General features: G+C 64.1%; 3 protein-coding genes across 3 annotated transcripts; all 3 read left to right on the top strand.

Moving 5' to 3' along the window:
• The first annotated feature begins 700 nt into the window (after positions 1-700).
• Positions 701-6,260, top strand: SLC6A8 (solute carrier family 6 member 8). The gene is given in 15 exon segments (XM_032120940.1): positions 701-730; positions 999-1,217; positions 1,569-1,700; positions 2,260-2,533; positions 2,611-2,743; positions 2,994-3,128; positions 3,219-3,322; positions 3,426-3,550; positions 3,636-3,748; positions 3,828-3,965; positions 4,277-4,379; positions 4,455-4,531; positions 4,534-4,557; positions 4,768-4,938; positions 5,750-6,260. Coding segments are annotated over 14 exon segments (1,749 nt in total). The 5' UTR covers positions 701-730; positions 999-1,129; the 3' UTR covers positions 5,882-6,260.
• Positions 6,261-6,359: 99 nt separating this feature from the next.
• On the top strand, positions 6,360-8,988 carry LOC116449429 (epidermal differentiation-specific protein-like). The gene is given in 2 exon segments (XM_032120942.1): positions 6,360-8,253; positions 8,255-8,988. Coding segments are annotated over 2 exon segments (1,059 nt in total). The 5' UTR covers positions 6,360-7,734; the 3' UTR covers positions 8,795-8,988.
• Positions 8,989-9,901: 913 nt separating this feature from the next.
• On the top strand, positions 9,902-16,220 carry QARS1 (glutaminyl-tRNA synthetase 1). The gene is made up of 24 exons (XM_032121106.1): positions 9,902-10,075; positions 10,412-10,559; positions 10,633-10,742; positions 10,854-10,929; positions 11,199-11,263; positions 11,499-11,552; positions 11,749-11,806; positions 11,912-11,983; positions 12,152-12,237; positions 12,454-12,540; positions 12,649-12,748; positions 12,869-12,947; positions 13,070-13,178; positions 13,260-13,390; positions 13,517-13,609; positions 13,746-13,883; positions 13,956-14,043; positions 14,121-14,264; positions 14,335-14,439; positions 14,826-14,918; positions 15,190-15,317; positions 15,524-15,590; positions 15,799-15,924; positions 16,024-16,220. The coding sequence occupies exons 1-24, from the start codon at positions 9,917-9,919 to the stop codon at positions 16,072-16,074; spliced, it is 2,367 nt and encodes a 788-aa protein (XP_031976997.1). The 5' UTR covers positions 9,902-9,916; the 3' UTR covers positions 16,075-16,220.
• The last annotated feature ends 652 nt before the right edge of the window (positions 16,221-16,872 follow it).

Here is a 16,872-nt window from a genome sequence, read left to right as displayed (position 1 = left end):
CCTGGTGCAAATCCTGCCGCTTTAGTGCCTCGTGTCTTCTTCTGTTGTGCCCCGATGCGGCGAGACGTGCAAGTCCCGGAGTTCTAGTGCCTGTTGTGCGCTGAAGTGCCTCATCCCCCGCTGCCTCTTGTCGCCTGCTGTCCCTAGCGCCCTGCTCCCTGGTGTCCCCGGGTGTGCCCTGCTGCCTTGTGTCCCTCGTGCCCGGTATCCCCCGTTGCCACGCCGTCCCCGCTGTCCGTAGTGCCCGGAATCCCGCAGGGTCTTCCTTGTCCCCCCGTGGCTCCCGCCTCGCCTGGGGGCCGGTGCCAGTGCGTCGGGACTGCAAGTCCCGTCAAGCCGCGGGCGGGTGGCGCGGCCAATGGGGCTCGGGGGGCGGTGCGGCCGGTCGCTGCCTCCGCCGCCGCCCGGTGCCGCGGCGCAGAGAGCCCCGGAGCGGCCGCGCGGCGCCGGCCCCGCAGCCCGGCTCTGAGCCGCCCGCCCGGCCCGGCCCGCCCCGCCGCGCCCCGCCGCCCTCAATGAGGTTCTTCCGACTCACCTTCAAGTGCTTCGTGGATTGCTTCTGAGCCCCCCTCGGCCACGGAGCCGCCCCCGACCCGCCCCCGCTCCCCGGCCCCCCGCGACATGCCCCCCGTCCCCACCGACACGGCCGCCCCGCAGCCGCCCGACGCCCCGCGACGCGACGCCGCCGCCGCCGCCACAGCTGCGGCCGCCGCTGCCCCCGCGGGCTCCGGTAAGCGGGGAGCGCCGGGGAGGGATGAGCTTGGGGAGGGGGAGAGGGGGGCCCACGGCCACGCGCGACCGCGACGCGCCCCCTCCCGCCGCCGCGGGGTGAGTCACCGCTCTGCATTGTGACGTCACGTGCCGGCCTGACATCTGACGTCACGCACCTACGCGCGGAGAGGGGCGCGCGGGGGGGGGGAGGTGCTTCCCCCCCCTCTCGCGCCCCCACGGGCGCGCGTGACGGCGGCGTGGGCATCCCCCTCCCCCCGTCTCGGCAGAGGGCCCCGGCGGGGCGGAGGGCGCAGAACCCCCCACGGCGGGCGAGGAGCGGACAGTGACGGCACCACTGGTGCGACCCCCTGGTCCCCCCAAAGAGGCCGTTCCCGAACGGGAGACATGGACTCGGCAGATGGATTTCATCATGTCCTGCGTGGGCTTCGCCGTGGGGCTGGGCAACGTCTGGCGCTTCCCCTACCTGTGCTACAAGAACGGCGGAGGTGAGCCCCGTGCTCGCCCCGCGCCGCGGGGGTGTGCCCCGCGGGGCGGGGGGTGCCCCCTTCCCGCTCGATAGCGTATGCCTGGGGGTCACCTCACGCTGGGTTAGCTCGCCCTGCACCTTTGAGGGGCTCGTGGGCCACCCCGTGGGGGTCCAGAGTCACTCACGGGGCGGGGGGTCGTGGGAGCCCCCCACCACCTGCCCGTGCTGACCTACATCGCGGCAAGGGGAGGGCGCGGAGGCGCCTTTGCCATTCGCTGCGTCCGGGCGGGTGGCGCGGGGAAGGGGGGGAGCAAAAGGGGGGGCCGGGGGGACGGCAGCGGCTGAGCCGGCCTCCTGCCCCCGGCCCCAGGCGTCTTCCTCATCCCCTACCTGCTCATCGTCTTCGTGGGCGGCATCCCCATCTTCTTCTTGGAGGTGGCCCTGGGGCAGTTCATGAAGCAGGGGGGCATCGGCGCCTGGAACATCGCCCCCCTCTTCAAGGGTAATGTCACACCCTGCCCGCACCCTGCCTGCACCCTTCCCACAGCCGCTGCACCCTGCCCAGGGCCCCCGGCACCCTGCCTGCACCCTGACTGTGCCTCAGCTGCCTGCAGCCTGCTGGGGCCGGCAGCACCCTGCCCACGCCCTACCTGCTCCCCTGCACCTTGCCCGTGTCCCATTGCCACCCCTGTGCCCTGGCCAAGGGTGGCAGCTGCCTGCACCTGTGCCCTATGGCACCCTGTCCTGCCCTGCCTGCCTTGCCTGCCCCTGTGGCTCCCTGCCTGCATGCTGCTGGATCCCAGGCAGCTGCTGGATCCCCACCGCAGAGGTATCCTGCCGGCTCCCCCCTGGTCCTGTGCCATGCTGCCAGCTGTCCCCACCCTGTCCTGTCCTGCCTGGGGCTGCCAGCTTCCCTGTCCCATTCCCACCAGCTCTCCCCTGTCCTGTCCCTGTCAGTTCTCCTCTGTCCTCCCGCATCCCTCCAACACCCCACATCCCACTCCATGCCGGCTGCCAGATGCCCACAGGTGCCTGCGGGCTCTGGTCTCCCCATGCCACAGGTTTAGGCCTGGCCTCTATGGTGATCGTCTTCTTCTGCAACTCCTACTACATCATGATCTTGGTGTGGGGGCTCTTTTACCTGGTGCATTCACTGACGGACACCCTGCCCTGGGCCACCTGTGGCCACTCCTGGAACACGGAGCAGTGCACAGAGCTCTTCAACCTGGACCTGTGCCACAATGTCAGCACTAATGCCACTGCCAGCACTTGGACCTCCAATTTCAGCTGCACCGACATGACCAACAAGCGCTCACCTGTCATTGAGTTTTGGGAGTGAGTGTGGGAACCAGGAGGGTGTCGTCTGGGGCTGGGGGTGTCATGCTGGCACTCAGCACAGCCCCACTCTGCAGGAACAAGGTGCTGCGTCTCTCTGGGGGCCTCAGCGAGCCAGGGGAGATGAACTGGCAGATGATCCTCTGCTTGGTCACCACCTGGGTCGTTGTCTACTTCTGCATTTGGAAGGGTGTCAAGTCAACTGGGAAGGTAATGCTGGCAGGGGGAACATGCATCAGGGCCACCGGTATGAGAGAATGCGACTGCAACACACAGCACTGCTGTCTCCTGCCCTCCTGTGCCACTGCCCACAGGGGTGGGAGGCCCATGTCCCACATCTGTCCAGGAGGTGCTACCAGCTGCTGGGGACATTCCCAAGCTCTGGTCCTGCTGGGACACCTGTGGCACATGACAGAGAGCCCTGGCCTGGGGGGTCTCACGGCCACCCACTGCTCTTCAGATTGTCTACTTCACGGCACTCTTCCCGTATGTGGTCCTCATCCTGCTGCTGGCCCACGGAGTAACACTGCCTGGCGCGCTGGGCGGCATCATCTACTACCTGAAACCTGACTGGACCAAGCTGGTTGAGGCACAGGTGAGGGCAGTGGGGAGGGCAGCAGGGAGCTGGGTGCTAGACACCCCCTGGCACCCTCATCACCCCCTGACACCCTCCCTCACACCCCAGGTCTGGATTGATGCTGGCACCCAGGTCTTCTTTTCCTATGCCATTGGGCTGGGTGCCCTGACTGCACTGGGCAGCTACAACCGCTTCCACAACAACTGCTACAGGTAGGGCTGTGCCAGCTGCAGGCAGTCCCCCTGGTGTGTCCCAGTGACCCCATGGTGTGTCCCCCAATACCCCCGGCACTTCCTTAAGACACTCCGCCCACAGGGATGCCTACATCCTGGCTGTGATCAACAGCTGCACCAGCTTCTTTGCCGGCTTCGTTGTCTTCTCCGTGCTCGGCTTCATGGCCTCTGAGCAAGGCGTGGACATCTCCAAGGTGGCCGAGTCTGGTGAGTGGTGGACGGTGGGTGCCAACTGACACTGTGTCCCCTGTGACACCCCTTGAGTGGCACCTCTGACCCTACTCTCCCACAGGTCCCGGGCTGGCTTTCATCGCCTACCCCAAAGCTGTGACACTGATGCCCTTGTCCCCGCTGTGGGCCACGCTCTTCTTCATCATGCTCCTTGTGCTGGGGCTGGACAGCCAGGTGCTGTGGTAACCAGGGAGATGGGGATCAGGGAGAGGATGGGTGGCACATCCTCACTGAGCCCTGCTTTGTGCCACAGTTTGTCGGTGTGGAGGGTTTCATCACGGGCATCCTGGACCTGTTCCCCCAGCCGGGGGCTGGCTCGCTGCGCCGTGAGCTCACCGCTGCGCTCTGCTGCGTCGTCTGCTGCCTCATTGACCTCTCCATGGTCACGCAGGTGGGGGACGCAGCAGGGACACTGCCAGCCAGCCCCACACCAGCTGCCTGCCCCTGTTCCTCAGGCAGCACCTCCCATGAGGTCCCACTGTGGGGTGGGAGCTCCCTGGGGCTGCTGCCCTCATGTCCGTGGAGCTGCCCATGGCATGGGGGTCTCTGTGGGGTAGGGGTGCTGTGGGAGCAGGGTGCCCATGGCATGCAGGGTGTCCATGCCAGGTGGGGTACCGGTGCTGGCAAGGCTATGACAGTGCCAGCGTGGCGGTGTGTGGGACAGCCAGCACAATGCTGGTGACACGGGCACCTTCCTGGCAGGGCGGCATGTACGTATTCCAGCTCTTTGACAACTACTCGGCCAGCGGGATCACGCTGCTGTGGCAGGGCTTTCTGGGAGTGCGTAGTCATTGCCTGGTCTATGGTGAGGCCAGGGGGACACGGTGGGGGGGACGCAAGGGAGACACAAGTGCCCTGACTGACGCCCTCCTCCCTGCAGGTGCCGACCGCTTCATGGACGATGTGGCCCGTATGATCGGCTACCGGCCCCTGCCCGTCATGAAGTGGTGCTGGGCTGATGGTGGACACCGCTGGTCTGCGTGGTGAGCAAGGCCACCGCGCGTGGGGAACACGCGTGTGCCACCACCCCGCGCTGTGCCGCGGGCACTGAGCGCCCCCCGGCGGCCGCTGTAGGCACACGCGTGTCGCGACCGTGGGGCGATGGACACGTCGGGGGCTACGGCGGTGACACGCGTCGGGGGTGGGGACTGCCAGCTCCTGCCCCGTGGGTCCTCACCTCTCTCTCCACCCAGGGCATCTTTGTGTTCCACGTGGTGAACTACAAGCCGCTGACATACAATAAGACGTACGTGTACCCGTGGTGGGGGGAAGCCATCGGCTGGGTCCTGGCGCTCTCCTCCATGCTCTGCATCCCCTGCACTGTTATCTACAAGCTCCTGCGCTGCAAAGGCTCCTTCCGCGAGGTGAGGGCGGTGCAGTGGGATCGCTCCTACCTCTGTCCCCACCCCATCCTCAGCCATGGTTGCCCCCCTGTTAGTCCTGTCCCCAGCCCAGTCCCGGCCCCATTCAAATCCCACCATCCACATTGCCGTTTCAGTCCCATCCACCACCAGATCCCATCGTTGTCTTCGTCACTGTCTGATTGCAATTCAAATCCCACCAGTGTCCACGTTGCCATCACAGTCCCATCCACAGTCAGATCCCATCCCTGTCTTCATCACTGTCTCATTCCTATCCGAATCATGTGCCTGTCCCCATTGTCTCACTCCCATCCAAATCCCATCCCTGTCCCCATTACTGTCTCATACCCAACCTTACCTGATTCCCACAGCTGCTTACATCACTGTCTCAGTCCTATCCCTATCCCTGTCACAGCCAAATCCTGTGCGTGTCCCCATCACTGTCTCCTTGCAATCCCTGTTCTTCTGTAAATCCCATTTAGTCCGTTTCCCATCCTAGGTTCACCCCCATCCAAGTCCTGTTCCAGTCTTCATCGTTCGCACTCCTACCAGATTCCCATCTCCACTGTTGTCTCACTCCCAGCCTCTCCCAAACCCCATCCTTGCTGACATCACTGTCTTAATCCTGTGTCTCAGTCCCGTCCCTGTCCCCATGCAATCTCTGTCCCTTTCTCAATCCCATTTCAATCCCTTCCCTGTCCCAGTTTCACCTCCACCCCCCATCCTATCCCTGTGCATTGCGGGGAATTCACCAAGATGGGTCCAGGCAGTCCCAGTGCTGTTGTCCCTCAGTGCTGACACGGTGTCCCCACAGCGCTGGCAGCTCCTGACCACTCCAATCTGGGGCCAACACCACCTGGAGTACCTGACGCCAGAGGCAGAGGCCAAGCTGCTGGCCCCAGAGCCCCCCAAGGAGAAGGCGACGCTCTTCGAGACTGTGATCTGAGCGTGGGGAGGGTCGCACTGCTCCCGCCTGCCATAGCAATAATGCCAGCACCGCCTCCCACCCACGCTGCCCCGTGCCCCCCGCGCCGCCCTGGCCGCCGGCCTCGCTGCAGGGGGGTGAACACAGCGAGGTGGGGGTGCTGGGGGCCACGGAGCCAGGGCGGCCGCGGGGCGCAGGAGGGGTCCCCGGCGCGGGGGGAGCGTGGCGGCCCGGGGGGGATGGCAGGGAGGCCGCAGGCTGGGGAGTGAGTGGGACAGCCCTTCCCTGGCCCCTGCCCGGAGCCCCCATGGCCCCCCACTCACTAACTGCTTCCCGTAGCGTTTGTCTGGTGTAACCCCAACCGCCCCGACATCTGGCAATAAACTGGGAGACCCTGGCAGCGCTGGCACTGCAGACAGGGGAAATGGGGCACTGGCAGCGGGCAAGTGAGGGGTGAGGTGTGGGGTGGCACTGGGCTTTGGGGGAGAGAGGTTTGAAGGGGATAGGGTTCAGGAATTCAGGGTCACCTGGGTTCCTCTCTTGGGTGACTTGCGGGGGACAGGCTGCTGGAGCAATGGAGTCTTCATCCTTCTCCACCACAGGATGTGGGTGCCCACAGGCTGTACCAAACTCCTGTGGGACTGGGGGACCCCATGCAGCCAGGGCTGGCCTTGCTTATCAGCCCCAAGAGGCAGATTTCAGCCCAGAGGCTTTGGGGGGACCTTACTGTCCCCAAGAGGTGGGTCAGGATCCAGCTGTACCCCAATGGGAGCTTTTCATGTCAGCTTTGTAGCTCCCTGCTCCATGCACTGTACCTTGGGAACAGCCCTGGGCTGCTGAGGGCTGTGTGGACAAGTGGATGAGGCAGCCACTGGGCATGTAGCCAGAAGAAATCAAAGGCTTAACCTGCCCCAGAACCCTTGAGCTGCCTGAGCCCTGTTGCAGCGGGGTGCCAGCTAGGGAGTGCACGTGCCCTGTGCCCCACACCAGTAGCTCCTGGGGAGGCCAGCTCCAGTTTGTGCTGTGGGAACCTGCATGGAGCCCAGAGAAAACCACCAGCATGCTGTGCTTGGAGTGGCTGCCTTCCAGTGCCTTGGCTTGATGTCAGCGTCTGGCTGTGCCCAGCATCCCATCTCCAGCAGTGCCTTGGCCACCCCTGGTGTGTGGTTGTCCTGCCCATGAAGGGACAAGGGGGAAGAAGTGTCCCCATCTGCCCCAGCCATCCTCAGGGCCGAAGCAGCACTGTCATGCTAGGTGTCCATGTCCAGTTGCTGGGATCGCCAGGGGTTCCAGAGACTCATTTCAGGGCGTGGGTTTGCCCACCACGATACCCTCTCACCCTACTGGGGTGAGCCAGCAGTTCCTGCCCCACCGGCAATGCACACTGTAATTAGTGCAGGCAGGGCGGAAGCATCACTGATAATTGGCAGTGACTCTTCAGCACGGAGCCTCACGTGCCTGGGGCACAGCAGGACTTTCCAGCAGGGCTGGTCTGTGGGACCGGCTGGCATCCCAGTGTGTCGACCGCCATGCGGGGCCTGGCTGGCTCCCCAACACCAGAGCAGGGACAGGGTTGGGTGCAGGGTGTGGGGATGAACATTGTCATCGCCTTCACTTTGCGCCACAGCACGCCCTGGTCCCACCACCGCTTCCTAAAAGGCACAGCTGTGGGGTGTTGCCAGCACAGAAGGTGAGAGCACGGGGACCAGGTGGAGGTGGGCAAAGGAAGGGCAGAGGACAAGGGTTAAAGGGGTGCCAAGGTTTCCCTTTGCTGGCTGGGCTTTCCTCGCGGGTCTCCTGTAGCATCCACGTGAGCCCACAGGAGGGGACGTGCCGCACTTTGTGCCCTCGCAGGGGCAGGCACCCGTGGCACCATGAACCGGATCACGGTGTACGAGCGTGCCAACTTTGAGGGGCTGAGCCGAGAGTTCACCTGTGACGTGCCTGACCTGCACGAGCTGGATTTTGGGAACTGCATCGCCTCCCTGAAGGTGGAGGGGCAGCCATGGATTGCCTACACGGACCCCAAATATGAGGGCGAGCCGCACGCCTTTGAGGAGGGCGAGTACCCCTCTGTGGATCGGCCCAACAGCTTCTCAGCACTGCGCCTCGTGCACCATGACCTGGGGGACCCCCAGATCACCCTCTACGAGCACCCCAACTTCCAAGGCGCCTGCAAGGTGGTGACAGAGGAGACCAACTTGGCGTATGGGTACTTCAACGACCGGGTGGCCTCCCACGTAGTGCAGCGAGGCGTCTGGCTGCTCTACCAGCATCCCAGCCGGGGCGGCTGGCACTGCCTGGCATGGCCTGACGAGCATCTCGCTGACTACAAACTGGAGCTGAACTTTCAGTCTCGGCTGTCCCACCTGCGTCCGCTACGCCCCGGGCGGGCCCCTGGTCTCAGCACGTCTCCTCTGGGAGCAGAAGCGGGTGGAGGAGGAGCGGGAGGTGCTGGTGGATGAGATTGAGGGGGTGAACGAGACAGAGTCGGAGCAGGCACTGGCGGCCAGCAGCAGCCGGGAGTACGGCACCACACTCTGGCAGAGCTTCCACTTCAGCAATGCCACTAGCCTCAAAGCCGGGCTCTCCTTCACGCTGACCGTGGAAGCCTCCAACATCTTCACGGTGCAGAAAGGGCGCAGTGAAACCAGCACTCGCCGGCAGCGCGTGGAGGTGCAGTTGCCGGCGAAGATCCCCCCACGCACAGCGCTCAGCATCCAAGTCCTGCGGAAGGAGGTAACGCTCTCCGTCCCGGTCCTGCTCACCATCACCCAGAACGAGAACGTTCGTACAGAGATGGGCGAGTACCGCAGTGTCTCGGGTACCAATGTCAGTGCCCGTTACAGCTTGAAGCCACTGCCAGCTACGGGCAGGGAGCAGGCAGCCACCAAGGGGACAGGCACAGTGCCTGGCACCAGGATGGAGCTATAGCTCTGTGCCAGTGCTAAGCAATGGCTGTCCCCTCCATGGTGTGGGACCCACTGCGACACCAGCGTTGACTCCAGCACCCGCCCACGGGGGAGCCACGACCTGCCTTGTCTGGTTGTGTCCGGTGGCTCTGGCTGGCAGGACCTGCCAGTGCCTCCTCCCACCCGGTATTTCCAATAAACCCCCTTCCCCAACCACTCGAGTCTGCTGCTACTTGAGCTGAGGTGGGAGTAGGATTGGTGGAACACTGGGCTAGCGGGGCACTGAGCTAAGACGAGACACCAAGCTGGGAGGGGACGTCGGGCTGGAGGGGGACTCCCGGGCTGAGGCAGGAAACGTGGGGTTGTGGAGGACACCGGGCTGAGGGGGGACATCGGGCTGGGGGGGGGGACATCGGGCCGGGGGGGGGGGGGCCCCGGGCCGGAAGAAATAGAGAATACCCGGCTGGGGAAGCTGGTGGGGCAAAGCGGTGAGCTGGGAACACCAGACTGGACAAGACGTCAGACGGGGGAGAGCAGGAGGACACTGGGCTGAGGCAGCCGAAGTTCCACCGGTCTGGGGAAACCTGAGGACACTGAGATGAGGGGTGTACTAGGGCAGCGGGGGGGGGGGGGGGGCGGGTGAGGAGGGAAGAGGATGGACACTGGGCTGGCGGGGCCAAGGGACCACGCACGATCCGGGGAAGCTGTGGACACCGAGCCGGCCTGGCTCCGCATAAATCGGGCTGAGGCCGCCACCGCGACCCGCCTTGGGCGTGTGCGTCCCCATGGGCCTCTCGCAGGCCCCGTGCCCGGGGCCGTCGGGGCAGGCGGAGACACACAAGGCACACTGGAGGCGCGGGCACCAGCCGCGGGGCGCAAAGCGCCGGGAGAGGGGGCGCCGGGGGCGGGATGCAGCACGCGCTCCGCCCCCGGGCCCACCTCCAGCCCCGCCCCCCACGTGGCCGCGGCCGCCGCCGGTCTCTTTAAATGATGCAACAGCCCGCGCGCTGAGCCCGCCTCCCGCACACCCATTGGTCCGGCCGGCGCGGGTCTCCCCCCTTCCATTGGCCGGGACGGAGCGCTCTCGCTGCCGGTTGGCGGGGCGCGGACGCGTCCCCGGGCGGGCGGTGGCGGAGGCGGCAGCATGGCGGCGGCGGTGGCGGCGGCGGCGGCGGCGATGGCGGCGGAGGAGGCGGAGGAGGCGCTGGGGCTGTTCACCGGCATCGGCCTCAGCGAGGCCAAGGCGCGCGAGACGCTACGCAACGGGGCACTCAGCGCGCTGCTGCGCCGGGCCGTGCTGCAGGTGCGTCCGCCGCGGGCCCGCACCCTGGTCCCCGGTCCTCGATCCCCAGTATCCCGTCATCCCGATGTCACCTCGGGACCCGGCCACCCTGGGAACTCGCTACCCCGGCACCGGTGTCACCCTCGGGACTCGGTACCCTCATCCCCGGTGTCACCCCGGTACATCGGCACCGTGGTCCCGCTGTCACCCCCTCGACCCCAGCCTTCCCGGCTTCACTGACCCCCCCAAGCGGCCTTGGCCCTTGGCACTCTCCCGTTCCGCTCCGGTCCCCGGTGCTGCCGGTTCGCCGGGGCTCGGGCCCCGGTCCTGCCCTGATTTTCCCCGGGGCGGCGGCAGGCTCGGAGCGCGCTGGGCCCGGCGCTGGACAAAGCCACCGGGACGCTTCTCTACAACACGGCCGCCCGCCTCAAGGACCCGAAGCACCTCGCCTTCCTCGTCGGCTACATCGCTCGCAGGGAGATCCTCACTGACCTGCAGCTCAACGGTACCGTGCGGCCCCGGCCCCCGCCCGGCCCCAGCCCCGGGAGCGCCGCTCTTCATCTCTGCTCTGTCCCCAGCTGCCCTGGAGTACGTGAGGAGCCACCCCTTGGAGCCCCTGGATGTGGCAGACTTTGAGCGGTCTTGCGGTGTGGGGGTCTGCATCACCCCCGAGCAGATCGAGGAAGCGGTGAGTGGGGCTGTGATCCTGTGGAGACAGCCCAGGGGACATTGGACTGGCTCCTGCTGTGCTTCCGCCTGCCTGCCTTGCTCACCCCGGTGTCCCCTGCGCTGCTCCCAGGTGGAGGCTGTGATCAGCAAGCATCGAGCAGAGCTGCTGGCAGAGCGCTACCACTTCAACATGGGGCTGCTGATGGGTGAGTGCGGACACCGGGGCAACCCCTGCCTGATGCTGGTGGCTGTCACGTCCCTGTGCCTGACTGCCAGTGCCACTGTCTGCTCCCCTGGATCTTGAGAGCCAGCCTTTTGCCACGGGGAGATGTCATCCTGCCAGATCCCCCGCACAGGCAGGGCATAGTACCCAGCAACAGAGACAGCCCTGGGGCAAAGGGTGTGGCATTCTGCATCAATGGCCTCACCCCCGGGCTGGGCCCTGCCCCTTGCCCACGGGGTGCCCTGTCTGCAGGGGAGGCACGGAACCGGCTGCAGTGGGCAGACGGGAAGACCATCAAGAACGAGGTGGACCTGCAGGTGGGTGCGAGATTACTGTGTCAGGTGCTGCTGTGGTCCCCTGGAGGTGCCGTGACTGGTGTGGGACCTGCCAGCCAGTCCCCTGGAGGGCCCAGTGCTGGGGACAGCCTGCCTCAGCTGGGTGCAGGCAGGGTGAGGGGAGTGATGGCTGCACAGGACACCTCCAGGCCTTGGGGCACAGGGAGCCTTTTTGACTCCTGATTTTTTGACTCCTGGCTGTGTCACTCTTCTCCAGGTGCTGCATTTGCTTGGGCCAAAGACAGAAGCTGACCTGGAAAAGAAGCCAAAGGTAAGGAGAAGGGGAGGCTGGTGACTTGGATGGTATTCTCCTGCAAAGTGTTCAGGCAGAATCCCAAATAGCTGCTCTGGGCTGAGCTGCCACCATGGGAACAGGTCTGAGGGAGTGCTGAGGACAGCAGGCTGGGCCAGGAGGGGAAGGTATGTGCTACAGCTGGGCACTCAGGATGCTCTGCTGGTCTCTGCAGGCTGCAAAGGCCCGTCTGGCCCCAGCAGAGAAACAGAAGGTGGCTGTGGTGGAGAACGGTAAGAGACTGTCCTCTCCCCCAGCCCTTTAGTTCCTGCTGGGACCTGCTTCCAAGCTGGGCCCTGGGAGCTGCAATCAGGGAGCTCAGCCCCATCTCTCTGCAGGTGACATGGGCACAGAGACACAGTCGCTGCTGGAGCAGCTGCGGGGAGAAGCCCTGAAGTTCCACAAGCCAGGTAAGTGTGAGGAGCTGCTGCCATTGTGGGGCCACTCCACTGGCTCTGTGCCTGGTCCCAGCTCTCCATGCTGCAGAGGACTGGACAGGTCCTGTGTCCTTCCCCCCTGCCTGCTGGGCTTGGCATGGTTAGGGCAGTGCTGTATCCCTGAGCATCTTCTGCCTGCAGGAGAAAACTACAAGACTGAGGGCTACGTGGTGACACCAAACACTATGGCCCTGCTGAAGCAGCACCTGGCAATCACGGGTGGGCAGGTGAGGCCATGTCCGTCAGCCCAGCGGTTCCATGTGAGAGTGACACAGCCGGGGTGGGTGGGGAACACACAGCTCACAGGGGGCACGACCAGAGGCAGCACCCACACAGCATGGGGTGCTCTGCAGGACTGCCAGGGGCTCATGTCAGTGCCACTGCTGTCAGGGAAGGTAAGAGTCTCCTGCTGAAGGACAGAGGTGTCCCCTCTCCCCCTCCAGGTACGGACACGGTTCCCTCCTGAGCCTAATGGTATCCTGCACATTGGCCATGCCAAGGCCATCAACTTCAACTTTGGCTATGCCAAGGTAAAAAGCACCAAGCTGCCCTGGCCCCTGCTTTCCCCTGCTGCTTGGCTGCTGGCCTGGCCCTGTGGTCCCTCAGGGAGCAGCTGCTCACTATCTCTTCATCCCCAGGCCAACGGTGGTGTGTGCTTCCTGCGCTATGATGACACCAACCCCGAGAAGGAGGAGGAGAAGTACTTCACAGCCATCCGGGAGATGGTGGAGTGGCTGGGTATGGCTCAGGATGGGGAGGGCAGGATCAAGCCAGGTGCCAGGGACACCCCTACATTCAGGTCTTGCTGCTGGGCCTTTGGGCTTCTTCCAACCTGTTCCATTTCACCCATCCCCACAGGCTACCAGCCCTATGCAGTGACACACGCGTCGGATTACTTTGACCAGCTCTACACCTGGGCCCTGGAGCTTATACGCAGGTGAGCATGTGGGACAGTAGGAATGTGCCGGGGTGGTGTTGATGTCCTACGCCGTGGCTGGGGGTCCTCCTTGCCCAGAGGATGGGCCCCTCATGTCTGGTGATGGCATTTCCCCTCCGTAGGGGTCAGGCATATGTCTGCCATCAGAAGGTTGAAGAGATCAAGGGCCACAACCCACCGCCCTCGCCGTGGCGGGACCGGCCTGTGGAGGAGTCACTCCTGCTCTTTGAGGTACTCCTGGCTGGGGCAGGTGCTGCATGCCTGTGGGGTCTGGATCTGTGGCTCAGCTGAAAGCTTCCCCCCTCTCCACAGGACATGCGAAAGGGCAAGTTTGGGGAGGGGGAAGCCACGCTGAGGATGAAGATGGTGATGGAGGACGGGAAGATGGATCCCGTTGCCTACCGCGTCAAGTTCACTCCACACCACCGCACTGGGGACAAGTGGTAGGGAGGGCCTGCCATGTCCTGCCACATGTGGTGGGGGTGGGTCTGGACTTCCTGGAAGTGGGGAGGTGTCAGGAGTGGAGCAGCACCGTGCTTTGCCCCGAGCCAACTGTGTCTGCCTTGCAGGTGCATCTACCCCACGTATGACTACACACACTGCCTCTGCGACTCCATCGAGCACATCACACACTCCCTCTGCACCAAGGAGTTCCAGGCCAGGTGAGCACTGTGCACAGCATGGCCCAGGGCTGAGCTATACCTGGGAGCAGATGGCTGCATCCCGGTGGCTGCCAGAGTACTAGGGGACAGTGTGTCCATGTGGCTGAGCTGGGCTGTGCCTGTACCTCCCTTGCAGGCGCTCCTCCTACTTCTGGCTGTGCAATGCTCTGGATGTTTACTGCCCTGTGCAGTGGGAATATGGGCGCCTGAACCTGCTCTACACTGTTGTCTCCAAGAGAAAGATCATCCGTCTGGTGGAGACAGGTGCTGTGAGGTAGGAGCAGGGCCAGCAGCCAGGATGGGGCTCACCCAGGGCATGCCAGGTTGCCACACCAGTGTTCCTTAGGGACTGGGATGACCCGCGGCTCTTCACGCTGACAGCCCTGCGCCGGCGAGGCTTCCCCCCCGAGGCCATCAACAACTTTTGTGCACGGGTAGGCATCAGATAGGATGGGACAGGGCAGATGGATGCATCCCCTGGCCAGCATGGTCACAGCAGGCTGTCCCTCAGGTTGGTGTGACAGTGGCCCAGGCGACAATGGAGCCACATTTGCTGGAGGCATGTGCACGGGAGGTGCTGAATGAGCAGGCCCCCCGCGCCATGGCTGTCCTGGAGCCCCTCAAGGTCACCATCACCAACTTCCCTGCTCCGAAGGTGAGACTGTCATGAGCTGTGGTCGAGTGGGGTTCCTTGAGATCAGCATTCATGCCCTCTTTCTCCCCAGCCACTGGAGGTCCTTGTGCCCAACTTTCCAGCTGATGAGAGCCGTGGTTTTCACAAAGTGCCCTTCCATCAGACCATCTACATTGAGGAGACGGACTTCAGGGAGGTAAGCCAGGCCCACTGGACCATACTGCCCTTACTCCTGGAGCTACAGCTTGTGCAGCAGGAGCCTGGCAGCACTGGAAGTGGTGGTGGTGGTGCTGCACACAGAGATCACAGGCGGGTGCTGAGCACCTGACTGTGACGCCCAAATGTGCCAGCAGCTCTGATGAGCACTGGGCAAGTATTGCCCTCAGCTTGGCCAGGACGTGTCCAACCTATGGTGCTCAACCTGGCCCTGTCTGTGGGAACATCCCACAGCAACATGGGAGTTCAAACAGCCCTGGGATCACTGATCCCTGGGATGGCGGGAGTGGGGATGGAGAGACATGCTGGAGGGGAGGCCGGCTGCCCATGCTGGGACCCCTCATGCATCTGTGAACTCTCTTACAGGAGGCAGACAAGGGCTACAAGCGCCTGGCCCCTGGGCAGTCGGTGGGGCTGCGCCACGCTGGCTACGTCATCACTGTCCAGAATGTCATCAAGGTGCGTGGCCGTGGGCACTGGTGACATGATGTTGGGCTGTGGAATGTCAGGACATGGCCATGCCCCAGCAGGGAAGGGCAGCGATGGTCATCTCGTGCTGGACACTCTGGGCACAGTGAGGGCCCAGGCTGCCTGTGTGGCTGCTCTCTGCCTGCCCTGTGCCTCACAGTGGAGAACAAGGTGTCCCCGAGTTGTGGGGCTGGGGGTTCAGTCCTAGGCTTGCTGGGGTAAGGCTGCTGCCTGACAGCTTAGCTCATCTCCTCTCCCTCAGGACGTCAGTGGACGTGTCATTGAGCTGGAGGTGACCTGCACCAAGTCGGATGTGGCGGAAAAGCCCAAAGCTTTCATCCACTGGGTGTCGGTGCCTGTGACATGTGAAGTGCGGCTCTACGAGCGGCTGTGAGTATCTGGCTGCCAACAGAGGCCATAACATGCTCAGCATGCTGGAGCAGCAGCACAGCTGTACACCAGCAGGCCCTCCTGGGGTCTGCTCACAACAGGGGTCTGCCCACAACAGGGATCTGCCCTGGGGAAGATGATGCTCTGTGGTCCCACTATATCCACTCATCTGGCAGCTTTGGGATAAGACTCTTATCTCATGGCAGGTTTTTGCACAAAAATCCTGAGGACCCATTGGAGGTACCTGGTGGCTTTCTGAGTGACCTCAACCCTGTGAGTAGTGGCAGCAGCTGGGGTTATGGGCTCGGGGGGAAAGTGGGGACCTCCTGCACCCAGTCCTGAGGACACCCACTTCCTTGTACACCCTACCTCTCTTGGGGCAAGGCCTTACTCTGTCTTGGAGGGAAGAGGAGCAGGGGGGAGCAGGCCTGTGGAGAGGACAGAAGGGTCAGGGTGCTGGCTGAGCTGTCCCCCCTGCCAGGACTCCCTGCGTGTGGTGCACAATGCCCTGGTCGACAGCTCTGTCCACTCTGCCCGACCCTTTGACAAGTTCCAGTTTGAGCGCCTGGGCTACTTCTCTGTGGATCCCGACAGTGAGGAGGGGAAGGTGAGCCCTGGGATGGAGGCAGTGGGGCAGCCTGCACCCACTTGTGCAGCACCCCCTGCCCGCCATGGGGCTCTGAGCAGACCCTATGTTTCTCCCCAGATGGTGTTCAACCGGACAGTGACGCTCAAGGAGGACCCTGGCAAGGCCTGAGGGACCCGCTGCTGCTACACCACTGTGGTGTTGCTTCCTTGGGGGTCCTTGCACACCCCCAGTGCCACCGTGCCTTGGTGCAGCCCCCTGGGGTGCCTCACAGCATTGCCTCAATAAATGGAGATCGCAGTCCTGTCCCTGCACTGTCACTGCCTCCTCCTGCTCAGTCTTGGGGTGCTAGGGTGGGGGTAGTATCCTGTTTGTCCCCCTGATGAGCCTTGGGTTGGGGGTGTGTGTGGGGGGGTGTCTCCCTTGTTCTGGGGGCACGGAGTCTGCTCCTATCTGCTGTGTAGCACTGATGTGACCCCATGGGAGCTGCAGCTCCCCCAGCCAGCACCATAATGTTGGGCTGGGGTCAAGGGTGTCGAGGTGGCATGGAAAAGTGTCTCGGGGGGGTGCAGGTGGGGTGCAGGCAGGACAGGTGGGTGCAGGGGATGTGCGGGGGGGTGCAGGTAGGGCAGGCAGGGCACAGGGGGTGCAAAAAAGGTGCAGGCAGGGTGTGCACACTGTGTACAAACACCGCCGGAGCGCCCTACCCCCTTAAGGTGGACTTGAGTGGGGTGGTCCCTGCCCGGCCCCGGGCTGGGGGTCAGAGGGGTGTCCCCGGGGAACTGGTGTGAAGCCCGTGCCCTTAGCCCCGTGCCTGTGTCCCTGGACCTGAAGCAGGTGGAGGGAGACCCTGCCCAGCCCCACGGGCCACCTTAAGCGGGGCCGGGGCTGGGGAGGCCGCGCCGAGCACATGGGCACGTTAAAGCAGCCCCGGCACGGTCCCGCGGCGCGGAGCACCCTCCGTCTCCA

This window comes from Corvus moneduloides, chromosome 11 (genome assembly GCF_009650955.1).
Source record: "Corvus moneduloides isolate bCorMon1 chromosome 11, bCorMon1.pri, whole genome shotgun sequence".
NCBI classification, from domain to species: domain Eukaryota; kingdom Metazoa; phylum Chordata; class Aves; order Passeriformes; family Corvidae; genus Corvus; species Corvus moneduloides.
This window is presented reverse-complemented; position numbering and strand designations above follow the sequence as displayed.

Bases quoted from the DNA above. Each gene is read 5' to 3' on its own strand.
- QARS1 (XM_032121106.1), top strand. From the start codon at position 9,917: ATGGCGGCGGCGGTGGCGGCGGCGGCGGCGGCGATGGCGGCGGAGGAG. The intron at 10,076-10,411 runs GTGCGTCCGCCG...GGGCGGCGGCAG, and splicing joins TGCGCCGGGCCGTGCTGCAG to GCTCGGAGCGCGCTGGGCCC. The intron at 14,919-15,189 runs GTGCGTGGCCGT...CCTCTCCCTCAG, and splicing joins CTGTCCAGAATGTCATCAAG to GACGTCAGTGGACGTGTCAT.